A 24,902-nucleotide genomic window follows, 5' to 3' on the forward strand; every position below is an offset into this window, starting at 1 on the left:
GTTTCGTTTGCGAGCGGCCCTTGACGAGCTGTTCACAGCTGGGCGGTGGGGATACGATTAGGGGTTTCGGAGACTCCAGAGGTTGGCGACTTCGGATTGGGGCAATGAGGAAACCCCTGGTGAATGCAGGTCGCTATTTCGAAGGTCAGACCCTGAGCCGCAATGTCCGAACTCTTTCAATTGACGGTCGCAGGTGCTGGTGTAATCGCACGATGGAGGCCAGCTTCATGAATATCTGTCCTGGAACAGGGTGGCACCAGAGACCGACGCCTACAGGGGTAGTAGTCGTCACGTGAAGGCCCCACCAACGCGATCTCGCTGCCTCAACGTCGACCCAGACCCCTGTAGCTGAATGCCCCGCGGACGTCGAATCTTCGTAGCGGTCCGAGCATCGCATTTATTTCCCCAGGCGCAATCAGTCAATATGTCAACTTCAGCGGAACCATTCTACCTCCGCTATTAGTACGCATCCTTCTTTCAAGGTATCGGTAGTAGGTACTGACGATTTACAGTTCGGGGCACATGGGCCGCTTTGGCCACGAATTCCTTGGTGCAGTAACCTCAAGATGCATCTTAAAGTGCCATGTCATCACGATGCTAACCTCTTGGCTCAGAATTCGATTTCCGGGTAGTGGGTGACGGGCGTAGCGCAGTGGCTCGCTATGCAAACAACTCCAACTATCGAAATGACAGCTTGATCCGCAAAGAGAGTACGTACGAAGGCTTCGTCTCGAAACAGTGGCTAACCGTCACAAGTGAGCGTGAGCTCCGTGATCGTTGACGAAATCAAACGAATTATCAAATCCAGCGAAATTACCAAGGAAGACGATGCGAAGTGGCCTCAGAAGAACAAGGATGGGAGGCAAGAACTCGAGATTCGGCTGGGGTCCGACCACATCTCCTTCGAGGTTAGTTTTCAATACTCTCTCTGTCTGCGTACTCGATCATTGATCATATCTAGACGGCGAAAATTGGTTCACTGGTCGACGTCACCGAATCGGCGGATCCTGAGGGACTACGCGTGTTTTACTACCTGGTGCAGGATCTGAAGGCTCTGGTTTTCAGCCTGATCGCCCTGCATTTTAAAATCAAGCCTATCTAGGTCTTGGATTCACTGGAGCTCGCCGGAAAATTTGCAGATACCCATGTTCAAACAAGGTGATATAATGGCGTCGGAGTTCTTATTTCATGGATTATTCCCATCAATGTCAGTGATTGCATGGCGCCCACCATGTACGGTGGCATTGTGCACCATCTACTGATAACTTCCCCGGAGCTGCAACGTATGATGGCGATAGCATTGGTGATGCGATCCTTAAGCAATCCATCCCCGTTGATCCACTGCTGACCTGACCGGGGCCTTTTCTCTCGCTACCGCGCATCAAGGAGGCACCCGTCATTCGAGAACTGAATCTTTGTTTGAGGTTATGGTCAACCAACGCGTCAACCTGAGATAAGATATGCGTTTGCAGAGGCCTAATCAACGCGAAAGCACAGGCTTGACCTCCCCGCGCAGGACTGGTCGGCTATCGAACACTACTTCCTGAATTTGGTTGTCTGCTGTGCAGCCTTCCTTCAACCACCTGGCGAGTAGGTCGTTGCTTTCCTTCGGCTTCACAGAATCGTCTCGAGTGCCAACAGTAATATGAGCGGTCTGGTTGACGCATTCCCAGCGGCCTGCGTCGTCTATTAAACGAACCACGATGGCCATGATCCTTTCGTCAAACACGATCTGGTACGTATCATTAGCTCCACATGGTATCAAATGGCGATTTCAGAGCACTTACTCTCTCCAGCAGAACATCACAGTCCCCGAGCTTGCCCTCCGGGTTGCCAGCTTTGTTCATCTCCTCTTGCATCTCCTTATAGCGCAACCATAGCTCAGGTCGCTCCTTTGAGGCAGCGCGATGCATCAAGGTAACGTGAAACCTGGGTTGGACACGTCGTGTTTGCTTGAGCTGCTTCATGAAACGAGATGCAATTGCATCCGTCTTCGAGAAAGCCTCGTCGAGGCACTCGTTGACACGGCTGGCGCTCACATTGACTGCCATGTATTCCAGAGACTTTGTCTTCTTCTTGGAAACTGATTGTTGCTGTTGCTGTTGCGGTTGAGCCCCTCGATCTCTTTTCCCACGATCAGGTATGTCATGTCTAAGATCTGGCTTATAACTGAGCGCAAATTCTAGAGCCGCATCCAGTTGTTCTGGCGAGGGTACTCCGGTGACAAGGTTTGGAAAGTACTTGTTGAGCTGCACGATGGTAGTTTCGAGGTTATGTCGACTTTCGGCGGTGGGATCAAGGTTAATAATGACATCAAACCCATTGTCAGGGGCAGAGAATGGCTTGCAGGCTTCGAACCGCGCAACAAAACTGTTCATCACGCCGATATACTTGCCGGCATCGGTCGCAGCATGGATTGTCTGGTGATTGTCCCCTCTGCTGATAATTCTCTCCTGTGTGATACGTCTGATATCTTCGATGGTATCCTCGGTGTGCAGGAAGTGGAGGCAGACAAGTTTGGCTGTGGAATGCTGCAATTTAACATCCTTGATGAGTTGCTTTCGCTCGTGAGCGCCGGCGTTGTTTCGATCAGCAAATACCACTGGGTGCTGTTTCAACTGGTCAAGGACTGCGGCGGTGAATCTGCTAGGTCGGCCTTTGCCTTGGATATTGTCGTTCTGAATGTGCCCCCAGCCGAAAAGTTGGTTCAGAGCCAGAGCAATGGTGGTTTTCCCACAGCCTATTGTGGCAATAGGACACAAAATGACATCGCCTGTCACTTCTGTCATCGGTGCTGGGCCATTGTCGTTCGAATCTAAGCTCAGCTCCAAGTTGGCAGCGTCTGAGCCTTTGAGATTCTTAAAGGCAAGGAAATCATCGCGAAGTGCAATAATTCCGTGATTTTGATTATACAGACGCCCGAGCTCCTTGTCAGCGGCGAGACGCTGGCGTGCATAAAGCAAGTATTCTTCGGTGATCTTGGTGTGTTTCTTGAACTTTGGTGTCCGGCCCGCGATGAGCGCTTTCGTGCACTCTCGCCACTGTCGGTACATCAAGTATGGCTCTTCAAACTTGAACTTGAAAAACCAGTCTTGATATGGCGCCGCTGATGGGCTGTAGGAACGCTTGCACCTGATCACAAAACCCTCGACATCACGTCCATCGTGGGCGCCAGTCTCCGCAACCTCCTCCAGAAAGGCTTTCATCTCGCTCACATCAACCATGGTTGTCAGTTCCACCTTTCGGAAGCCCCAGTGGTCTGCAAAGTCTTGTACTGCCGGACTGGGGTACGTTGCGAACTCGGGTAGGTTGAGATTGACGCCATGGAGGTAAAGGCCTGCCTTATCAGGACCATAGGCCAGGATATGTTCCTCGAAGCTGTCGTCGCACAACTCGGCGACGGCCGTTGCGTTTCTTTGTCTGAGCTCCCTGGCAAGGTCGGTTTTTGTCTTGCCTATGGCCGCAAGCTGCTGCTCGATCCGTCGCTCACCAGCACTGGCGTGGCTGAGCTCTACGTCTGAACGATCCCCAGTCGAATGTTTCGAACAAACGATGAGAGTGTCATCCTCCAACCCCGCCACAAAGATGATGCAGCCATTCTCCTTGAGAGTGAGCTCGTACGGGCCTCGGGTCTGGGAAAATATGTTGTCCCACTTGGTCTCGTTGACTTCTCCAACATTGAAAAATTTATCGTACCCTCTTACAGCAATTTCGGGTTGATTGCTGCGCGTTTTGGTTGTGAAGAGTCCTCTCGCGTAGGTGGGGAGGTCGCGGCGTTTGTAATCCCAATCGTGCATTCGCCAGGAATCGACCTGAATCCCAGCCGGAGAGTCCTTCACTTCAAAGGTGGTCTTCTTCACTGAGAAGTTGCCTTTCTTACTATTCTTGCGACCTATTTCAAGCCCTTGGAGCATCGCAGCCACCTCCTCCGTGCTCTGAGGTGCGTATGGCGCTTGGACGCTCGCCATGCTGACGAATGGCTCTTTACCACCGCGGGTGCTGCTTTGTGATGATGTTTTCGCGGCTGCTTCTTGAACACCTTGTGTTGGGGTTGATCGGTCGTTTCAGTCGTCGGGTGGAGGATGCGAGAAGTCACTCGACCGAGTTTTCAAGGGGAAGGTGCGCACAGCCCGAAGGTTGAGGGAAAGTGACGTTAATTAGACAGGTGAGCCTTCAGATGGATCTTCACCTGCGGACAATTTTTAGGCGATGCGCAGCACAAATAGACCGCTTTTGCGAATTCAAGTACGCTTGTTAGGCGGCATGTCGTGTTGGTATGGGTCCTACCTCTTGTGAGTCAAGGCCGAAATGAAATTCGTCTACGGAGTACTCCGTAATACAGAGCACAGCCTGACCTATACAGGTGAAGAGCGGGTTACTTACGACGTACGTGTGACGCTTGCAAACTTGAAAGCTACTACATTAAGGCAATAAAATATCAGAGGTACGCTCCAGAAGACATTCGGCTATTCCGAAGTAGCATCATGATTATCGGAGATGGAGGAGGCCGTAGAAAAGCATCTCGGGTCTATCTGTACTAGTACTGAAATGGGAGAGCTCGGAGCGAGCTTACTTGAGCAGCTTTGAGCGTGTTTGCAAGGGAAGAACCGGAAGATGGGGACCAAGTGACTCAGACCCGGAAAGATTGAGGGCTACAATTTAATGACGGGTTTTCTTAAGAAAGGATTTGTCAGTTCCGATGTTCAGAGATATACATCCGCATGGAAAGTAAGACTTTTGCGAAATGATGAAGCCGACTCGTATGATCGCATTCTATTTTTAAGCATTTAGACTACCCCGTAGAGTCGGCTTCATGAGCAGGCCAACGTAATTTCACGTGCTTCTCTGTCCCTTCTCCTCTGTTATTGGCGAGCCTAGCGAAATACAGAAAACTTATGCGATTTGGAGGTGACGTCTCTGCACATCAAAGCTCTGATGAACGGATTATGCACGCGACCTGCCGTGTCTGACGATCCGTGCCAAGACGATCATCATCATCCCGCGTTTTTGAAGTTAAGAGGGGCAGACAGCGTCATGTTCATTGTTACGAACAGCGCACGCACAACGTTAAATTGCCGTTGCACATGCCTTAACGCGTCCACAGCTTGCTACGAAGATGGGATACATAGTACGCTGTAGCATAGCCTATATCTAAGCCATCAGGACTTCAAGAGTACCTGAACTTAGGCTTCCTGTCCAAATGCCACTGTCGCATCGCGCGACACATGAGCAAAAAAATTGGAAAAGATTTTGGCGCCTGACGCAAGCAAGCCAGCCCTTTTTTTTCGCAGGCCAGAATTGCCCCTCCTCGATCCAACCGTCGTTAGTCACCCCTCCACTGTTCGCCGACTTCATTCAACTGCACGTTTCTTCAACTGTCTTCTCGCGATCATTTGCGTCTGCTTCTTGGTGATTTTGTGGATTTCTAACCCTGAATCCTCCGATACGCGCACTGCTAGACTGCATCCACAGACAGCACCCCTCTTCGATCGATCCATACTCGCTCCTGTACGGACCGCACCGCGATACATACTATCACGAAAGTTGCGAACCGAACGAACTTGCTGAAACACCTCGACAAACATTATGGCGCCTCCTAAGAAGTGGGGTGAGTACACTGCACTTCATCTATTCAAGTGTGTCACCAAGCATACTGACAAAACTAGATGACGAGGAAGAGGACTCCTCCAGCAGTGGCTCCGATGCACCTGTCGTGCCAGCCGTTGCGCCTCGGCGCAAATTCGACGATGAGGAGGACGACAGCGACGTAAGAGCACCCATCCCACCAGCCGAAGCGATTTCGAAGAAAAGAATAGCCCCCTCACACCATCACAGGTTCTTGATTCGTGGGATGCCGCGGAAGACTCCGAGGTAGAGCGCGAGAAGGAGCGCAAGGTCGCCGAAGCCAAGGCCAAGGCCGCCGCCGAGGCCGCCGCCAACAAAAAGTCAAAAGCCGAGCGGGTCGCCGAGCACCAAAAGGCCCGCGCCGCCGCCGCCCTCGAGGACGAGGAATCCGAGGAGGAGACCGAGGCCCAGCGTCGCGAGCGCCTGCGCCGCACCGAGAAGGAGGGTGACCTGGCCCACGCCGAGGACCTCTTTGGCAGCGTCGGCATCAGCAGCGGACGCAAGGCCAACACGGCCGGCGCCGCCGTCCAGATTGACAAGGACGACCCGACCAACACCGTCAACCTGGCCGCACTCCCACTCTTCAACCCCACCACCAAGAGCCAGTTTGAGCAGCTGCGCAACACCCTCGCGCCCATCATCACCGCCAACGCCAAAAAGTCCCACTATGCCACCTTCCTCCAGGAGTTTGCCAAGCAGCTCGCCGCCGAGATGTCGAGCGAGGCGACTAAGAAGGTCTCCTCCTCCCTCACCGCGCTGGCCAACGAGAAGATGAAGGCCGAGAAGGACCAGGCCAAGGGGGGCAGCAAGAAGACAAAGGCGTCCAAGACAAAGGCCACGCTCGTCTCTAACCACGCCGACGACGATGAGACGGGCAACTACGACAACAATGATGCTTTCGGAGAGTGAGTACTTATGGCTAGTCACCCCTCGTCGGAGACCATGCTAACGCTTTCTTGAAGTGACGACTTCATGTGAAAGGCTTGATGATTCTCGGAAAATTTTCGCTTCGACAACTATCCAGTCCTTGCATAATTGCTATCGCGGTACATCTGCCGTGGGTTTGGGGTGGTTTCGGTATAGTCTTTCGACCGACCGACCATATCCCTGTCCCAATGAACCGCGACCGTGCAGATAGGGGCGATGTGTGATACATACAGGAGCACGGGGTTTGTGTGACGTTCTGTGCGAGGACAGAGCGCGGGCACGGGGACAAGTCTCTCGTGGCCGGTGAAGGGTGCAGGCACATTTGCATTTGCATGAATAGGCGTCAAAAAAGAACATGATGAGTCTGGTGCAATTATGGTGATAGGCGGTGCATGCGGGACCATCTCTGGATACGACATGGATGATCATGTCAGACGGGGACGTGAGCAGCGGCCGCTGTCAAAAGCAATATCAATTGAGCAATACACGTGTATTTCGTGACAAGTCTTCAAAGTAGGGTATCGACAAGTCCCAGTTCGGCTCGGAACTCCCAAGCGCCTATTATTCCAAACCCTTCCCCCTAAGTCCCAGAACCATGCGCTGCTCCCTTCGTATAAGTGACAACCGACAGACAGACAGGTATATATATACACACGCAACACAATAACAACCGAACCATGGGTGCTCATGCAACCTGGCCCGCCATGCCCATGAACAAAGCATGGATAGCAAGTGACAAGGTCCAGAAGCCGACCTTTTTGAAGCGCCTCACCCGACTCTGTTGATTCTCAATGTCCATTGCAAAGGCATCATACGTCTCGGCAGACATGTCGTTCATAAGGCCACAGTCGTAGACGCTCCAGCTGCCGTCAAAGTCACTGGCTCTCTTGACGAGGCGGCAGGATATGGGAATGTACGTCTTCTTGGCGTTGATGTAGGCGACAATGGGCCGGACTAGGGCCTGGTTGACATAGGTCAAGTCCTTGGTGAACAGCGGCACGGCAGCTTTCACGTCGTTGAGGTGGATGCGTAGATCCATCAGCAGATACCGCCGGTCTTCGTCCGAGGCGTCCTCTGCCGCCCCCTTGTCAGCAACGGCTTCTTCTGCCGCCGCTGCTTCTGCTTCGAATGCCTCAGACAAATGTCCTGACCGGAGCATGTCGGGCGCGCTGTCGTTGATGTTGCGGATGAAGCGATGCCGATTCGCCACGACCACCTCTTCTAGTTGGTCGTAAAAGTCCGAGACGACCTTTGTGATGCTCTCGTCATTGTTCGCGGGGAACGCAATGTCGGCGATGATGTCGACGTCGCCTTCGTAGATCCAGCCAAACGGACCCTCGACCCCACGGTTGAGGTGATCTATTTTCAGCCCGTCGATCCTGAGTCTGCTGAACTTTTCCCAGGCATCTGCCTCACCAAATCCAAGGGCTTTGCCTTGATTCTCTCCAGCTGATGTCCCATGGACTTGTTTGGGGTGGATCGTGAACAAGGAGCCGTCGTAGGATCCTGACATGTGCTTTGCTGATAGAAAGTCGTAAAAGAGCCACTGCTTCCGCAGTTGGGGGAGTTCGCACGAGTAGATGCTGACTGAGAAGGGCCGGAACCCGTGTGGTTGATGAATTGTTAGCAGTAAGTCTTCAAGCTTGAAAGACTCCATTTCGAAGTCACCAGGCTGGTGCTCATGTCGATATGACAACGGGTCGACCTGTTCTGACGACCAGCGAACTGATGTACGGTCGATGACGCCTCGTACCCCCTTCACTTCCACGTCCTTCAAAAGACCTTTTCCATTCCACCAGTTCAAGAATGAAAGGGTGACGTTAACGTTGGCAATGGTCACGTCGAATTGTGTGTAGTTGCCATCGTCCTCCTCATCCGCAGTGCCCCCTTGCTGGGCGCCCTTGGCAGCAGCCACAGCAGCCGCATCGGTCGAGCCCTTGCTGACGGTGGACTTTTGCTGTCCTGGCCGACGCGAAACGAACACATTGCGGAAGGAGATGACGCCACTCCTCCACTTGGGAACAATGGCAGACTCAAAGATTACTGTCAGTCCTGCAGACTGCGTAAGATAGTCGCCGACCCATCGCGCAAGAGTTTCTGTTTTCACGGTTAGCAACAGTATGGTACGTCGCGTAGCGCTGGTCGCATACCTTGCGCAAAGACAGTGTTGATGGAGAGGATGAGCAACGAGAAAAAGGTCGTCGTCCCGACCAGCACCCAGACCAAATGGCCAAGCATAATCCATGATACGAATGCTCCCCATTCATCAGCATTCCACGGTCGCATTGACCTGATCGACATCCACTTGAAACGGACTTTCATGCGCTGCCGGAAATTCGTCGCTGCGGCTAGTAGCTCGGCTTTCGTAGGTCGATGTGGTAGGTGAGGCAGATATTTCGACATGGACGCGGTAAGCGATTCGGCCTCGGGTTCGGCGTCGGGCTTGTTCGTAGGCGCGCCTGGATCTGGTTTCGGATCGGGCTTGCGAGTTTGTGATACGCCATGATGGGTGTCATCTTTGACGTGGTGCGGCCCTTGGCCATCGTGGCCTTTGCTGTAGGCTCGGTGCTGGCGCCATCGCCAGCGTATCCGGCCGTTCCATGGCGTGTCGAGTTTGTCGACCGGGTGTACCTGGCGTTGCAGAGTGGAAAGCGATGAACGAAAGGCGATGAATCCATTATGTTTCTGCGGATGCCGAACCGGCTGCGCCCTAAATCCTGTGTCGATACATCTTCGTGGCGCTGTTGACTGGTCGCCTGTGGTGAACGCTCGCGATGTCGCGCAGAGCTGGGGAAGAAATCTGCTTCCAGAGCTATCGGGCTTGGTGTGTGATAAAATACGACCAAAGAACCATAAGGGATTGACTCTAGACATGTCTCCTTTTCATGGCGCCTGAAGACACGGAGAGAACAACACGCACTGGTGCGTGGATGGCGAAGCGAAGCAAACAAAACGAGACAGACAGGATGATGTCGTATCAAATGGCCAACCTGCTTTCGAGGTACATGGAAAAGTCTCCATGACGCGCCTCGGGGATAAGGGATTGCTCCACTGTAGCTCTAATCGATAAGCAACGATAAGATAAGATATCACAAAAAATTGTGCTTAGTGCAGCTTATCAGGGTCCCGTGCGGCAAGCCCCACGATCAATGTTGAAAGTGTAACTTTTTCGAAGCGTCAGTACCACAATCACTGTTTACTCTGGCAAGTACTCGAGTACTTTACAAAGCTTTCCACCTCGATCAATCTGTGCCGCCAATAGCTCCAGGTCCTGTCTTACAAAATGCCTGCGCCCACCGCGCTGAAGAAGGCAGAGGATGCCCCGCCTGTCGCTCACAACGGCGATGCGATGCCAGAAGGTTTGGAGGCCCGACGAGAAATCTGTCGCTCGGCAGCTAACGCTACATCTAGCCATGGACCTTGAAAATGGCGAGGAGGAGTTCACTCTAGAGACCACCGACAACATCGATCCGGATACGATTCTTGCGCCTGTCAAGGACAACGACGACTCGATGATGGTAGACGAGGAGGGCCGACCCAGGTTCGCGGCAGCAAGAGATATCGTGCGTTCAACCTACGTTTCCATCCCAGTTTTGATCCGGCATACTGATTATGAATAGGACCCTGTCACCCGCATCGAGACACGCAAAGTTCCCGTCCCGCCGCATCGCATGACACCATTGAAGCACGCATGGGCGTCCATCTACCCTCCGCTGGTTGAGCACCTCAAGCTGCAGTGTCGCATGAACATCAAGCGCAAGACAGTAGAGCTACGCACCTCAAAACACACACAAGACTCGGGCGCATTGCAAAAGGGCGAGGACTTTGTCAAGGCATTCACACTAGGATTCGATGTGGACGATGCGATAGCCCTGCTCCGACTGGACGATCTGTACATTGAGACTTTCGAGATCAAGGACGTGAGGACAATGCACGGCGACAGCCAGGCGCGCGCCATCGGCCGCATCGCCGGTAAGGATGGCAAGACCAAGTACGCCATTGAGAACACCAGCAAAACCCGTATCGTCCTGGCCGACTCCAAGATCCACATTCTTGGCGGCTTCAAAAACATTCACATTGCTCGTGAGTCAGTCGTGAGCCTGATTCTGGGTAAGCCTCCAAGCAAGGTATATGGAAACCTCAGAACGGTATCGGCGCGGATGAAGGAGCGGTTCTAGGGACGGCCATGGAGGCGGGAAATCGGGGGATACCACATTCTCTTCATAGCTGGCGTTCAGGCAGGGTTTTTGGTTTATTACTCACCGGTCACAACATCTTATGCATTCAGACTGGCTGTGCTAGCTAGTCCTGACCAATAAAGCACATTGCAATGCAATTGTCTGCAAAATGCCTCTCAACGTGTGACATTGGTGCCGCCAGATTCGCTCACCGGGTTGGTTGAGTTGTGACCGTTATTGAAATGAAATCCCTCTTTTCTCGCGAACATGGTGGCCCAGAAGCCTGCCTTATCGCTCTTGGCTAACAGCAGTGGCGGCAACTGGAGTTAGGTCATCTTTCTTAGTCACTGAATGAGGCGCGGCGGTTTCGCAGCCCAACGAGGGCCTGCGACAGCGGAGGGTGACGAGAGAGGGATTTTGATGCTTTGACGTTTGCCATTTGATCACATCCGGTCGTGTGCACCTTTCTGGCCCATCTCCGCTGTCGTAACAAAGGATCAGCAAGAATCAGCCTCAATGCTCCTATTCTATCTGTGAATCAATTTCTGATGATTGATCCCATAGCTGCGTTCTCGCTAAACATGCTCGCATGAGCGAACCAGAAATATCTAGCAACAAAACTGTTGGAAGGATGGCGGCAGGACAAGCTAGCGGGATACGCCGAAATGTAAGCGAATCTGGCGCAAAATCCGGTACCGGCTTATCGGACCGTGACGACGTTGCCCCTCCAAAGGTGGGCGGGATCCCCCCTCCAGCTTCAGCTCAGGCCAGGCTCATCGAGCGTCCGTTACGGCGAGCCCCACCCCCTCCATCGGCGGCGACCCTGCTAAGGTGCCTCATTCATTTCTTCTGAAGAACCTTCTTCTTTCCGGACGATCCATTCCTCCTCTTCTCTTCCCACAACCTCCAACTCTCTATCGACTCTCACATTATACTGTCGGAAGTTGATATACCATAAACACTCAAGGTAAGACAAGCTTGGCCTTGCATGATTCGACGACATGACTTCGCAAGAGAGCTGTTTCCAACAACCCCCACCATCGCAGCTCTCCTTGTGTTGACAAGGCCTGGAGAGCTGCGTTCGAGGGCTTCGATTGCCAATGATGGTTGAAACAGCTGCCAAAGTCAGCTGGCGAGCTCTACAGCTTCTCTTCGCTCGAAGACTTGTTCAATCCTTACCCTGTATTGCCTCTAGACCCTTTGCAAATAAGTCGCAACGCGTCTCCCATCCAGTACCCCCGCCAACCACAGAGATCGGTCCTGGAAACTGACAGCAACGAACAGAAACCCCAACCCAAACACACCAGACAACATGGGTATCACCAAGGTCCACGCTCGTCAGGTCTACGACTCTCGTGGCAACCCAACCGTCGAGGTTGACGTTGTCACCGAGACTGGCCTCCACCGCGCCATCGTGCCCTCTGGTGCCTCTACCGGTTCGTCCCGACCCCTCCCCAAATCTCGGCCCGTAGCAGCGAATAACCGATTGGAATAGGTCAGCACGAGGCTTGCGAGCTCCGTGACGGTGACAAGTCCAAGTGGCTTGGCAAGGGTGTCCTCAAGGCCGTCGAGAACGTCAACGCCACCATTGGTCCTGCTCTGATCAAGGAGGGTATCGATGTCAAGGACCAGTCCAAGGTCGACGAGTTCCTCAACGGACTTGACGGTACTACCAACAAGACCAAGCTCGGTGCCAATGCCATTCTCGGTGTCTCCCTGGCTATCGCCAAGGCTGGTGCTGCTGAGAAGGTGAGTGATTCTGGCGTAACCTAAGTCGAGGTCAGCACAGCAGCTGACAACTTCTCCAGGGTGTCCCTCTGTACGCTCACATCTCCGACTTGGCTGGTACCAAGAAGCCCTACGTTCTTCCCGTGCCCTTCATGAACGTCCTCAACGGAGGGTAAGATACCTGGCCCTAGAAACGCAATGCCGTGACTGACTCGAGCAGATCCCACGCCGGTGGCCGTCTCGCTTTCCAGGAGTTTATGATCGTCCCCACCGACGCTCCCAGCTTCTCCGAGGCCATGCGCCAGGGTGCTGAGGTCTACCACGCCCTCAAGGGACTTGTCAAGCAGAAGTACGGCCAGTCTGCCGGCAACGTCGGCGATGAGGGTGGTGTCGCCCCCGATATCCAGACTGCCGAGGAGGCTCTCAACCTGATTACCGAGTCCATCGAGAAGGCTGGCTACACTGGCCAGATGAAGATCGCCATGGATGTTGCCGCCAGCGAGTTCTACAAGGAGTCTGAGAAGAAGTACGATCTTGACTTCAAGAACCCCGACAGCGACCCTACCAAGTGGATCACCTACGAGCAGCTGGCCGCTCAGTACAGCGAGCTCTGCGAGAAGTATCCCATCGTCTCCATTGAGGACCCCTTCGCCGAGGACGACTGGGAGGCCTGGAGCTACTTCTTCAAGACCCAGGACATCCAGATTGTCGGTGATGACTTGACTGTCACCAACCCTCTCCGCATCAAGAAGGCCATTGAGCTCAAGTCCTGCAACGCTCTACTGCTCAAGGTCAACCAGATTGGTACCTTGACCGAGTCCATCCAGGCTGCCAAGGACTCCTACGCCGATGGCTGGGGTGTCATGGTCTCTCACCGCTCTGGTGAGACCGAGGATGTCACCATCGCCGACATTGTCGTCGGTATCCGAGCCGGCGAGATCAAGACCGGTGCTCCCTGCCGTTCCGAGCGTCTGGCCAAGCTCAACCAGATCCTCCGCATCGAGGAGGAGCTTGGTGACCTGGCCGTCTACGCCGGTGCCAACTTCCGCAAGGCTGTCAACATGTAAAGGGTGATCGCACCTGAAATTTTGTGAGGATGAGGAGTATATGATGACAACTGGGAAGATAAAAGTCAATTAATGATACAATGACAAATGACATGGGTGGTGATGAAGATTGATGAGGTTTGACAGTGAGAATGCCGTACTCCGTACACCCACACCAATTGTGGCGGTAGCTGCCCAGCTCCGTAATGAGCCACATTTCACACAGGCGCGCGACCCCTCCAGCCACGACACGCTGTCGCCACAGCAACAGGGTCCAGAAGGTCAATATTTACGGTGGTGGAGTAATTAGCAGAACCTCGTCTGCATGTTGATGTTGTCCACTTGTATTTATCAACCACACAACACAGACGGCTCGACAGCATCGGCCGACGCCTTGACGCGTCAGATTCGCTTCGGCGCAGCAGTATCGTATTGACCACATCAACAGCAGCATCATCATGGCGCAAGACGACTCGGTCGATTTCGACGTGATCGAGGGACAGAAGGAAAACATCCAGTCTCTCCCTGGCGGTCGCTCGGCGAAGAAGCTTGTTGAGATCTACTCGCCATCTCCTCTTCACAAACTGGCAACCCCAACCCCTTCGGACACGCGCAACGTCAACGATTGCATTCGCGCCGAGTATGAGGCGGAGCTTCAGAACATCAACGAGTCCGACGACCCCCTCGACGTGTTCGACCGATATGTCCGATGGACTTTAGATGCCTATCCTTCCGCCCAGGCAACACCTCAGTCACAACTCCACACTCTTTTAGAGCGGGCGACAAAGACCTTTATCGGCTCAGCACAGTACAAAAACGACCCACGATATCTCAAGCTCTGGCTTCACTACATTCACTTCTTCTCTGATTCACCTCGGGAGACTTTCGTCTTCCTATCGCGACATGCGATTGGCGAGAAGCTTGCCTTATTCTACGAGGAATACGCAGAATGGCTAGAGGGAGTCGGTCGCTGGGCACAAGCCGAGGAGGTCTACAAAATGGGTATTGAGCGTGAGGCTCGCCCCGTGCAAAGACTACTGCGAAAGTTCAAAGAATTCGAAGAGAGACTCGCGCAGCAGCCGGATAGCGTCAATGAGCCCACGTCCCCCGCTCTACCGAGTGTACGGCCAGCATTGGCGGCCAAGTCCAACCCCTTCACTGCTGCTGCCGCTTCGAGCGACCCGCAAGCTCGGCGGCCGACGAGCGGCGGACCTTCCAAGTCCACAACGAAGTCCAAGATGGCCATCTTCTCAGATGCGGATTCGAAGCCTCCTGCCTTGTCGACGAGAGATACAGAGTCAAAGGGATGGGATACAATCGGTTCGATGGCGGAACGCAAGAAGGAGAACGAGGTGGAGAAGAAGCCATGGGTCGGCGAGACGCTCAAGGCCGGTGGGAAGAAAGCCACGTCGGCCAAGATGTCGGTGTTCAGGGATCCGGTATGTCCATCTCCTTGACCCCTTAAGCCCACCTGTTGATGATCATAGGACTAATGTGTGGCCTGCTTGGTTGTATTGTATTTCAGTCATTATCCCAAATAAACAACATTATTGTTGTGCCTGCGAAGAACCAAACAACTGTCCATCCCCAGACAGGGAAGCGTGAACGCATTTATGTTGACCTAGCTACGGTGTACCCCACGCCAGAGGAGCAGGGTACCGAATTGAGCTTTGAGGAGGTCATCGCCGCCAGGCGAGGGTGGCTGGACCACGTTTGGGACGATGAGCTACCACAGGATGATACGCTCGATCCTGAACCTGCGAGCCCTACGCCGGTCCGGGGCATTGTCAAAGATCTTAGCCATAAGCTGGTCATACATCGTGACTCGGTTGGAACAGTGGATGAAAATGGTGCACCCATCGAGCCGCCTCGCCCTGCTCGGGGACCGAAGAAAAAGAAACAGATGGAGTACAACGAGACACAAATCAGTGAGTTTCATGTTGTATTGCCAATGAAGAGGGATGCTAACCATGACAAAAGTTAAAGCAAAGCTCGACTCCCCCTCTGGACCGAAGCTCAAGAAGAAGAACGTTTCGGAACCGACCATGACACTGCACACAAGGGCAGCTACCGATGACATCTACGACATTTTCAATGCTCCCCTAAAACCATCAGGGCAGAGCGAGGTTAGCGAAAACGAGGAGGACCATGACAGCGAGGGCGACTACTCCACGGATGCGGAGAGCACTGGCACTACACGCCAGGTCGATGCGACCGAGCGGGTCGACGAGGACGAGGATGCCAGGAGTGTGAGCGAGTGGTCCGATTTCACCCCTCGGAGGTACATCCCCGACATAAGAGCTGATGCGGACAGCCTCCCTGATGAGGACCGCCAATACACGCAGATGTCAGAGCTGGGCGATCTTGGGGAGAATGACTACTCAAGCCCGCAGGATGATCTACCTCGTGCCGATGAAGAGGACCCAGATACGCCCGACGAAGACAATCCAAGGACTTGGTCTTCTTTTGTGCCGGTGCCACCTGAAGATTATGACCCGCCCACTCGGCCTTATAGGGACCCGGCTGAAATAGCGAATAATCGTCTCCCCTTCATGACGCCTATCACGGAACGGACTGAGGTGTCCCTGGAGGTGATGGTGGAAAGGAGAGATCAGTTCAAGACGCCGTGTAAGAAAGACGGCGCCGCGATCTCGGTTGACGATGATGAAGAAGCCTCAGACTTGGAGCCTATGAGCAGTCCGATTCGAGAGCTAATCAGCCCTCCCAGCATGACGCCGGCTGGTCGTCCCCTTGCACCGAAACCGGCCGTCGCATTGAGTCGATCGGTACCTCACAAGGCTGTCGTGTCCCGAGGCCCCATCATCGAAGATGCGCAATGCAACCCCGTCGATGAGTCTGTGCGCAACGAGATTCTAGCCAAAACTCAGCCGCCCTTGAGCGCATACAGCGGGTTCTACGACCATCGGGAGGAGAAGTCTGAGCGCAGCGGCGACATCCGCCGGTACACCAAGGCGTTGCAAAAGCAGGCCAGGGGTGATAAGGCAATGTCGCCGCAAGCACCCGTGAACATTGGGTTCCCCGAGGGTCAGGTGTACTCCATCAAGAGAGAGCTGGGTGCAGGGGCTTTTGCACCCGTGTACCTGGTCGAGAACCCAGCGCCATACGAGGTTGAGAATGATGAAAATGCGGTGGTGACAATGGGTAAGGGAGCGTTTGCGGTAAGCCATCGACACACGATCGAGGCGCTCAAAATGGAGAATCCCCCGACACCATGGGAATTCTACATGATGCGCGTGGCTCATGGTCGGCTTGGACCTCAGCATCGAGCGTCTGCTTCACTATCCTATGCCCACGAAATGCACCTATACCGGGACGAGGCGTTTTTGTTCCTCCCTTTCCATCCTCACGGAACTCTGCTTGATGTTGTCAACATCTTCAGAGCCGAGGCATCGGGCGTCATGGATGAGCAGCTCGCCATGTTCTTCAGTATCGAGCTACTGCGCACCGCTGAGGCACTGCACGCCAAAGGCATCATGCACGGAGACATCAAGCCGGACAACTGTCTTCTGCGTCTCGATAATCTGCTTGGGGAGCATCAGCTAGAGCGCCAGCACGCTCAACACGGTCCCCTCTCCAGTCAATGGCAGGCGGACGGCAGTGGTGGCTGGGGCGCACGGGGGGTGACTCTCATTGACTTTGGACGCGCCATTGACATGCGTGCCTTTGTGCCAGACGTCCAGTTCATTGCCGACTGGAAGACGACGCAGCAGGACTGCGCGGAGATACGCGAGGGGCGGCCGTGGACGTGGCAGCTTGACTACCATGGTCTTGCGGGTACCATTCACTGCCTGCTGTTCGGAAAGTACATTGAGACCGTCCGCTGCGATCAAGGTGGTATTGGTATTGGAGGGCGCAAGTATCGCATCCGCGAGTCGTTGAAGAGGTACTGGCAGACCGAGCTATGGGGTGACTGCTTCGATGTGCTGCTCAACCCTGGTTCGCGCCTCGAGAATGAGGATGGTGGCAAGATGCCCATCTTGCGATCGATGCGTGATGTGCGGGAGAGGATGGAGAGATGGCTAGAGGACAACTCGGAGAGGGGCACAGGCTTGAAGGTTATGATGATGAAGTTGGAGGCCCACGCCAAGGCGAGGAGGCATTGAAGCCAGCCAGCCAGCCGTATGAGTTCCATGATGGAAGAAGCGTTGTTTTGGTTTGCACACGGTCGGCGCAGCGTCTATCTAGTTGATACCCAGAGTGCCGGAGGCATTGTCGCTCCTTTCTTTCATCTACATGATTATTGCAACATAGCTAATTCATATAGCGGTCGAGGCTAATCGCTCTCGTCGTCTGACGCCGCTGCCTTCTTCTTCTTGCCTTTGGTGCCTTTCTTTGCGTCTTTCGCCGCCTTCTTGTCTACCTGCTCCTGGATCTTGTCTCGTTCACTCTTGCCTTTGGCTTGCAGCTCTGTTTCGAGCTTCTTGAACTCGTCGCTTTCGGGGTCCATGCCGATAAAGCTTTCCAAGAGCTTGATCTCGTCAGCCCAAACTTGCTTGTCCTCCACTGTCTTGCCCTTCTCGTCCTTCTTATCGATCGGTGTCTCGAGGACCATGGGTATCCCACGGAATTCGTCGTGGTTCATGACGCTGTGGAAAGCGCGAAGACCCAGGAATCCCGTGCCAATATTGGCGTGAAGGTCGCGATGGGATTCAAAGGGGGCCTTGCTGTCGTTCACTGCTAAAGTCAGCACTGGGGACCCTCCAGAGAAAGATGGGGTGGGTTGATGACGTACAGTGAAATGCTTTGAGATACTTTGCCCCGACAATCTCATTGAATGACTCCACCGTCTTCTCAAACGTCTCTGGTGTGCGCAGGTCGTAGCCCGCCGCAAAGGCGTGACACGTATCGATGCAAACACCGACCCGGCTCTTGTCCTCGACCAGGGCGATAATATCCCTGAGATCCTCCCAAGTAGAGCCGACAACATTCCCACCCCCGGCCATGTTCTCGAGCACGGTCACGACAGACTTTGTCGCCTTGTGAGATTTGTTCAGCTGCGCCGCAATCCGTCCACAGGCCTCCTTCTTGGTATCGCCACCCGTGTTACCGGGGTGGAAGTTGTATAGCTTGATGCCGAGCTCCTCACACCTAGCAAGATCGTCCACAAAGGCATTGTAGGCCTGGTTGGCCTTGGTCTCATCCGCCTGGGCGAGATTGACAAGATAGGATCCGTGGGGGAGGGCATGTGCCGCCGCGTCGTATGAGCTGTGTCGGCACCCAGAGATGAAACCATCGCGTGCCTCGGGTGCCAGCGGCGGGTTGTCCCATTTCCGTTGCGACTTGAGGAACAGCGCAAAGGAGTTGGCGCCAATCTGGACTGCATTGGTAACTGCATTCTGCACGCCTGCGTTTTCATCAGCTATGCTCTCACGGGTCGAGGTGAGGTAAACGTGACGGACCACCTGCTGCGCTGACGTGGGCGCCAATGTACATCGCTTTCTCGAGAGACGGAATGGGTGTCCGCTCCGCGAGGGGCGTTGCGTCTTCGTCCTTTGCCGCCTTGGTCTTGCGCTTCTTGGGTTCGGGCTTCGCAGCGGGCTTCTTCTGCTTCTCCTCTTCTGCCTCAAGCACCTCGGCCTTCACGTCTTCATCTTCCTCTTCCTCTTCCTCAATCTTGCGTTTGCCATTGCTTAGCTTCGCGACGGTAGCTTTGCCCTTGGGAGCCACTTTCACCGCAGCACCCTTGGCCTTGGTGCCATCTGTGTCTTCGTTGTAGTTGACTGTCGCCTTGGTGCGCGATGATGTGCGTGCCATCGTGGACGCAATGTGCCAATGGGCAATTCTGAAGGGGTAACGTGCACTGGATCTCGTCGGGGTCCAGGACATTAACAGTGCATGAAGAGGATGTATGGACGCGGGCATGTCATCATAGCTCAAGGGCAGGGGTTGGTGATTCGGGTCAATAGTGGCTACGCGTGGATTTGATCGCGAGGTGAGACGCGCCTTCACGTGCAAGCACCGTCATTGAATTAAAATTGGGGAGTCATCATCAAGCATACCATATCTGTTATTGACATACCCCGTGGGTTAAGTCTGGTAGACGCTGTGGCGTAAAGGCACCCTGCCCGTAGCTAAATGTACGTAATAGTAACATTCGTCGGCCGCAATTACTTGTATTATCTTTATTAATTCGAGTATTTTAGACGCGCGATAAGGTATAGGTGGACGAAGAACGCTCTAATACTCGTAGGTTGGCGATAGCCTCAGAAGAGCAGGTTACCGAGCCGTTAGTTACTGCGTAGGTAGAGCGAAACTACAAGGCAGTGGATTTACGGCTAAAGGACTAGGTAGTTACAGCCCCCGCCGGGGTATGCTCAATAACAGATATGATACCTTATGCTTAATAATACCTCCCCGAAATTGCCGCTTACCCTGCGCCTGAAATGTTGACTGACATGGAGTTTCGAAGCTTGGAAATGCAAGGAATCGTGACCGATGGAAGTTGAAAAATTGTACATTTTTTACATCGCCTAAACGTAGATAGCTGTTAACAGATTTGCCTACGTAGCACTAGTTCCGTGGTTGACCTGTTTGTAGTTTACCCAACAGATCGACCTCACATTCCCTAACCCTCCACACTAAGATATCAACTTCAACTCAGAAGTACGTCCGCTGGCGAACTGGTCTTTGTACTCATTCCAGATCCGCTCAATCTCCTCGACGTACAGCTCGTGCAGTCTGTCAATGTCAGCCTGCACAGGCTGGTTGCCATGCGGCCGGTCGACTTCGATAGGCTTGCCGACGACAATGTTGACCGGACGGCGGTATGGCATGAGGCCGACATCGTAGTTGAGGACGCCCCGTCCGTGGAGAGCGGGCACTGTGAACTTGAACACCTTGAGCACAAACATCTGGATCTTGTGGACCAGAGGATGGGTCTTTGGGCTGAGCTGGTCGTAGAGGTCATTCTCGCCAAAGGCCAAGACAGGAACCAAGTCGGACCCGGTGCGTAGGGCCATCTTGATGAAACCCTTGCGGCCCTCGAGAATCAGTCGCAGGGTGCCAGGCTGCGCCTCGAGAGATTCACGTGCGCCGCCAATGACAATGGACACGGCGCGACCAGCACCGTCGTTGTTAGGGCCACCCTTGCTCAGCGTGTTCCAGATGGAGTCTTTGGACACGGAGCGGATGCCCATCAGCAAAAGCCAGTCACGGTAGAATGGCAGGCGGAAGTTGGAGTCGAGGGTGAGCAGGCTGTTGGTGATTCCCGGGAACTTGTCGGCAAAGCCCAACGCATTGGTCGCGAAAGCCAGCCAGGCGCCGTGCGAGATGATTCCATGGGGATGGTATCCAAAAATGTATTTCCTCTCCGGGGATAGGTCATGAGTCTTGTGCAGCTTCGCAGGGAAATAACCGGCAAACAACGTCCACAAGGGCAACGACCTGAGCCACTCTGACCTGTACGCCAGGTTTCCATTCGTGGATGCCGTGGAGGTGGACAGGTGAATCAGGTACGGAATCAAGATGGGCCACGCGAACGGGTTGGCGCACGTAAACCAAAACGCCGAGACGAACAGGATGATGGACATGCAGTGGAACAGCACCGCAGCTGTCTGTAGCCGACGCACGAGCGGCACTTGGACAGGTGCGAAGCGAATGCCGCCAGCCTCCCACGCCTCTGCTTCGTTGGTCTGGGATGTGCCCCGGCGGATCGTGGAGCCTTTCTTGATGGTGGGATACTCCTCATCCTCTTTTTCATCCAGTCGTTTGTTCGACCTCGGCGTGGCATCCTGGACGGGTTCACCATCAGCCGATGCGGCTGCCGCATACGACTTTGGGCTCTCGTTGTTCTGCGCTGGCTTTCTCTTGCGGGGCTCGCCATTGGGTTTGATCTGGTCGGAGGCGTTGACCTGCGCGGGCAGAGCTTTAGCAATCATCCTTGTTGCTGGCATTGACAGACGTACCTTGACGGGCTTGCTTCCATTGGTGCTGGCGACCCTCTCGTTGGAGGTATTGGCCACCGTGACTACCTTCTCGGGGCTATGATGGACTTGCGACACTGTCGAACGTTAGCTGGTGAAAATAGGCTTGGTGCGTGCACAGGTATGCAGCATGCGGTACTCACAGTCCAGCGCAGGCCCAGCAGGAGGGTCGTTCGAAGTCATGGTGATTCTGACTCTGCAAGGGAAGCACAGTTGAATTGCCGGACACGCTCAGGAACCAGAGAAGCTCCAAGGCACATGTACTGAGTAATGAATTCAGGGTCGGACAGGTAAGGTAGTCGTCGCGCCGGCAGCGGCGGGCAGTTTATCAACTAATTACTAGTACGAAGGAGAATTGCTGGTCGGCGCACCAATGACGTCGACGCTGGCATGACGCCGCCCAGCCGGTCGGTCGGTCGCCCAAGGTGAGGTGAAGCCATGTCACTCGCCACAAATCAGCCAAGCACGTGAAAGTGGGCGCGTCTAAGTTAACAGAGCACGGTCTGCCATGATGGACAGGACGGACGGTCTGGGCCGGCCCCAGTAATCGATTGATGAATCCAGGGTGAGGTACGTAACGCATTGTTAGTGAATGCCTGACGGAGAGAGATGCTTCTCAACAAGCCTTTTCATCTTCTGCCACGAGGGCACTAACTACCTGCAACATCTGCGCGTCTCTGTGATGATACTGGTACATACATGGAAGGCGCGCCCAGTCCCAACCAACCTACAAAACTTGCCGACTCCGTCTCATTGGGTATCGACATCAACATCATGAGCTCCAGTCCAGTCGCCTTGCCCCCGGGCAGCCTCACTCGCGCCTCGTCTCGTTCCGTTCGCTGTTCGTGCGGCCAACCCTCCAATTGCACCTGTCGATACCATTGCATATCCCATAAATAAACAAGTGGAAACGCCTGCTCGAGCACCTTGCCTTACAGACCCTTAAAAACAATAAAACGATTGTTGTGAATGGCAGCAAACCCCCCTCCCTTCCTTCTCCACGTAAATCGTAAATCAAAGCGTCACTCCTCCTCTCGCAGCGATCGATTGCCCTGTCCGAGCCATTTTCAGGACGACAAAGCAACCTCGCCACCACCATTGTCGCGATGAGCCTTGGCCATTGCAAGCTCATGCTCGAGCGTGGCGACCCTCTCGTTGAGACCCTTGATCTTGTCGTCCATAGTCTGAATATATGCCCACACGTTGGGGTCGGCCTGCGCAAACATGTTCTTGCTGTTATCCTGAGTCTGGTTGCCGCTGGTCGCAAAGCCCGCATTGTTGGCCGTGGCGTACCCTGGATGGGACAGTCCGGGGTACTTGGCCTGACCATGCGGTGACTGAAGGTCGGTCTGTCGACGGTTTGCCTGCGACTGCTGCTGTGACAACCCCGGCGAGCGTTGCCGCGGAGCTGAGCTTGGGTCGTGGCCTGAGATTCCGGGACTCAGTGGCTTGGGACTTTCCGTCATGCCAGCCTGAGAGTACAGCCCAGCGCTGTTCCCTGCCACTGGAGCAGAAGAGACGCTGGTGTTGGGCGTGTGGCTGCCAGCCATGCTGTTGGGCACGCTCGTGGAACCGGCGCTGTTGCCCTGTGCCTGTGCCTGTGCCTGTGCGGCGTTCGGTGGGTAGAGCCCGCTGCCCGATGGCCGGGACATGGCAGGTGGATAAGTCCTCGCGTGCGCGCCGTGGCCATCTGTCTCGCTGACCGAAGGTTGCTGCGTAGTGACGGTGGGCATGCTTTGGCGCCGCAACTCTTCGTCGTCGGGGTGGTCATACGCAAGCCCAGACATGACCGACTCGTCAGCGTCGAGAGTGTGACCCTCAAAGTCATCACCATCCGCAAAGCTGCCCATGCTCGTCCTTCTTCCAGCGCAACCCCCGGCTCCCTTAGTGTGTCTCGCTAGCGCGTCGCCACGGGCGAACTTGCGGTCGCATTTGGGACATGTGTGTGGCTTCTCCCCCGTGTGAAGCTTGCCGTGGCGCTTGAGGTCGTGTAGCCGGCGGAAGCGTAGGGGGCACTCGGTACACACAAAAGGCTTCTCTTGGCTGTGCGTCAGGAGATGACTCTTCAGATTGTGGTGCCTTGTGAATTCGGTGCTGCAGTATGGGCACCTGTGCTTCCGCGATCCAGGCAACGATGGCGAGGTCTGCTCTTGTCCTGGCGTTGGGAAGCTCATGCCCCGTGGGGAGGCTTCTGTCATGCTGCCACTGGCCTGCAGAGACCCGGGATACGAAAGTGAACCCGGCTGTGGCCGCTCGTCTCCAGCAACGTGATGCGCATCTCCGCCATCCAGCTTCCCGTCCACGTCCATTGGCGTGGGGCTAGCTGTGACCCCGGCGCCAGCGATGCTGTTCTGCGCGCTCTGAGGGCTAACGTCGGCTTGCTGTTGCTCGGTCTGGTCGCCCACACCCGGAATGATGGAGAGCGAGGGGGGCGCAGCTCGCGAGTCCATGGACGCAGTAGGCGCGTTTGGAGGCGCGTCGCTCGGTCGGCTCATGGCTTGGGCGTCGCCTTGCATCAGGGATTCTAGAACCCGGTGAGATGGGTTCTCGCTGCTCGGGGCCGGGCTCGCGGCCTGCTCTGCTTCGCGACGTCGACGTTCGTCCTCGAGGGCTGCTGCACCAGTCAATGGGGGTGGTGGCGAGTGTCCAGCTGCCAGAGCCAGTCGGGCTGATTTCGCGGGCGACTGCAAAAGGTGTAGTTGTTGCGACGTGAACGAGTTCGGCGACGGGGGCGTGCTTTCGCGCTGGCGTTTAAGCAGCCTCGCGGTTTCTTCTGGGACGAGCGCGGCGCCAGCTGTAGAGGCTTGCAGATGGCGACTGGACGGCGGAGTACTGGTCGCGGCGTTGCCCTCGTCGGATGCCATAAGCGGTGAATTGGTGTTTGATCAGCTGGCCCGGTAGTAAGAGTGATATCAAAGCCCGACGCGTCCCTGTTTTGCAGCTAGTATTCACCAAGCTTGCTCAAGGACTCATGTCGAGGCGTCGAGGCGTCGGCTTCCAGGTGTGGCTGAGGGTCGTGGCGAGAGCTGGCGGGAATGCTTCAGTCACGTCGTGTTTTTTTTTTTTGTGTCCAAGCTGTGATGGCATGGACAAGAATGTGAAAGCGTTATCAGTTTTCGGCGATTTCTCAATCATCCACAGGTCTGACTTTTGCTAAGGGGATAATAGTCAGTTGGGGAGTTATCATGGAGATTGAGAATGAATTATCGGAGGCAAGGATTGATTGATCCAAAGAGGGCAGGCCTGCCTGGGCGCAGAAGGAGGAGACAAAAAGTTGTTGACGGCGGCAGCTGTGCTGGCTGGGGCTGGGACAGGCGGGTCGGCCTGCCTTGCGCGCCGCTGGGTCGCGCTGGCTCCCACGCTAATCTATTGACATCAAGAACCAAGTGGCCACTGGCCACCGGGCACCGGGCCACTAGGAGACCGTGTCACCGTACCCGGCAAGTCCTTGTCCG

General features: G+C 54.7%; 10 protein-coding genes across 10 annotated transcripts; 5 read left to right on the forward strand and 5 right to left on the reverse strand.

Annotated features, from left to right (window-relative positions):
* Positions 1-424: 424 nt before the first annotated feature.
* On the forward strand, positions 425-1,102 carry F5Z01DRAFT_681926 (Mago nashi protein; the record flags this gene model as incomplete). Its single annotated transcript, XM_046265727.1, has 5 exons — positions 425-462; positions 513-550; positions 615-710; positions 757-908; positions 962-1,102. 5 exons carry the CDS (start codon positions 425-427, stop codon positions 1,100-1,102), a joined length of 465 nt encoding a protein of 154 aa, XP_046117428.1.
* A 378-nt stretch (positions 1,103-1,480) lies between these two features.
* F5Z01DRAFT_623494 (RNA ligase-domain-containing protein) lies at positions 1,481-3,968 on the reverse strand (the record flags this gene model as incomplete). The annotated part of the gene is made up of 2 exons (XM_046261322.1): positions 1,481-1,732; positions 1,788-3,968. 2 exons carry the CDS (start codon positions 3,966-3,968, stop codon positions 1,481-1,483), a joined length of 2,433 nt encoding a protein of 810 aa, XP_046117429.1.
* A 1,618-nt stretch (positions 3,969-5,586) lies between these two features.
* Positions 5,587-6,603, forward strand: F5Z01DRAFT_674914 (translation initiation factor eIF3 subunit; the record flags this gene model as incomplete). The annotated part of the gene is made up of 4 exons (XM_046265094.1): positions 5,587-5,608; positions 5,667-5,767; positions 5,836-6,530; positions 6,588-6,603. The coding sequence occupies 4 exons, from the start codon at positions 5,587-5,589 to the stop codon at positions 6,601-6,603; spliced, it is 834 nt and encodes a 277-aa protein (XP_046117430.1).
* A 434-nt stretch (positions 6,604-7,037) lies between these two features.
* On the reverse strand, positions 7,038-9,544 carry F5Z01DRAFT_657381 (mitochondrial distribution and morphology proteins-domain-containing protein). Its single transcript, XM_046263641.1, has 2 exons — positions 8,703-9,544; positions 7,038-8,649 (listed from the first exon to the last, which is right to left on the reverse strand). The coding sequence occupies exons 1-2, from the start codon at positions 9,424-9,426 to the stop codon at positions 7,238-7,240; spliced, it is 2,136 nt and encodes a 711-aa protein (XP_046117431.1). The 5' UTR covers positions 9,427-9,544; the 3' UTR covers positions 7,038-7,237.
* Positions 9,545-9,689: 145 nt separating this feature from the next.
* F5Z01DRAFT_657382 (uncharacterized protein) lies at positions 9,690-10,945 on the forward strand. Its single transcript, XM_046263642.1, has 3 exons — positions 9,690-9,911; positions 9,964-10,115; positions 10,173-10,945. The coding sequence occupies exons 1-3, from the start codon at positions 9,836-9,838 to the stop codon at positions 10,728-10,730; spliced, it is 786 nt and encodes a 261-aa protein (XP_046117432.1). The 5' UTR covers positions 9,690-9,835; the 3' UTR covers positions 10,731-10,945.
* A 633-nt stretch (positions 10,946-11,578) lies between these two features.
* Positions 11,579-13,634, forward strand: F5Z01DRAFT_657386 (putative enolase). Its single transcript, XM_046263643.1, has 5 exons — positions 11,579-11,697; positions 12,015-12,166; positions 12,226-12,479; positions 12,539-12,630; positions 12,679-13,634. Exons 2-5 carry the CDS (start codon positions 12,043-12,045, stop codon positions 13,523-13,525), a joined length of 1,317 nt encoding a protein of 438 aa, XP_046117433.1. The 5' UTR covers positions 11,579-11,697; positions 12,015-12,042; the 3' UTR covers positions 13,526-13,634.
* A 23-nt stretch (positions 13,635-13,657) lies between these two features.
* On the forward strand, positions 13,658-17,713 carry F5Z01DRAFT_141382 (Mad3/BUB1 homology region 1-domain-containing protein). Its single transcript, XM_046257668.1, has 3 exons — positions 13,658-14,943; positions 15,030-15,432; positions 15,485-17,713. The coding sequence occupies exons 1-3, from the start codon at positions 13,963-13,965 to the stop codon at positions 17,626-17,628; spliced, it is 3,528 nt and encodes a 1,175-aa protein (XP_046117434.1). The 5' UTR covers positions 13,658-13,962; the 3' UTR covers positions 17,629-17,713.
* Positions 17,714-17,798: 85 nt separating this feature from the next.
* On the reverse strand, positions 17,799-19,279 carry F5Z01DRAFT_623687 (apurinic endonuclease; the record flags this gene model as incomplete). Its single annotated transcript, XM_046261335.1, has 4 exons — positions 17,799-18,199; positions 18,258-18,869; positions 18,925-19,066; positions 19,109-19,279. 4 exons carry the CDS (start codon positions 19,277-19,279, stop codon positions 17,799-17,801), a joined length of 1,326 nt encoding a protein of 441 aa, XP_046117435.1.
* Positions 19,280-19,858: 579 nt separating this feature from the next.
* Positions 19,859-21,944, reverse strand: F5Z01DRAFT_142684 (diacylglycerol acyltransferase-domain-containing protein). The gene is made up of 3 exons (XM_046257673.1): positions 21,591-21,944; positions 21,430-21,524; positions 19,859-21,375 (listed from the first exon to the last, which is right to left on the reverse strand). Exons 1-3 carry the CDS (start codon positions 21,628-21,630, stop codon positions 20,104-20,106), a joined length of 1,407 nt encoding a protein of 468 aa, XP_046117436.1. The 5' UTR covers positions 21,631-21,944; the 3' UTR covers positions 19,859-20,103.
* Positions 21,945-22,272: 328 nt separating this feature from the next.
* On the reverse strand, positions 22,273-24,478 carry F5Z01DRAFT_141387 (putative zinc finger protein crol gamma). The gene has a single exon (XM_046257669.1). The coding sequence runs from the start codon at positions 24,309-24,311 to the stop codon at positions 22,515-22,517; it is 1,797 nt and encodes a 598-aa protein (XP_046117437.1). The 5' UTR covers positions 24,312-24,478; the 3' UTR covers positions 22,273-22,514.
* Between the last annotated feature and the right edge of the window lie 424 nt (positions 24,479-24,902).

The sequence above is a fragment of the Emericellopsis atlantica genome (assembly GCF_019669845.1).
Source record: "Emericellopsis atlantica unplaced genomic scaffold F5Z01scaffold_16, whole genome shotgun sequence".
Taxonomy (NCBI): domain Eukaryota; kingdom Fungi; phylum Ascomycota; class Sordariomycetes; order Hypocreales; family Bionectriaceae; genus Emericellopsis; species Emericellopsis atlantica.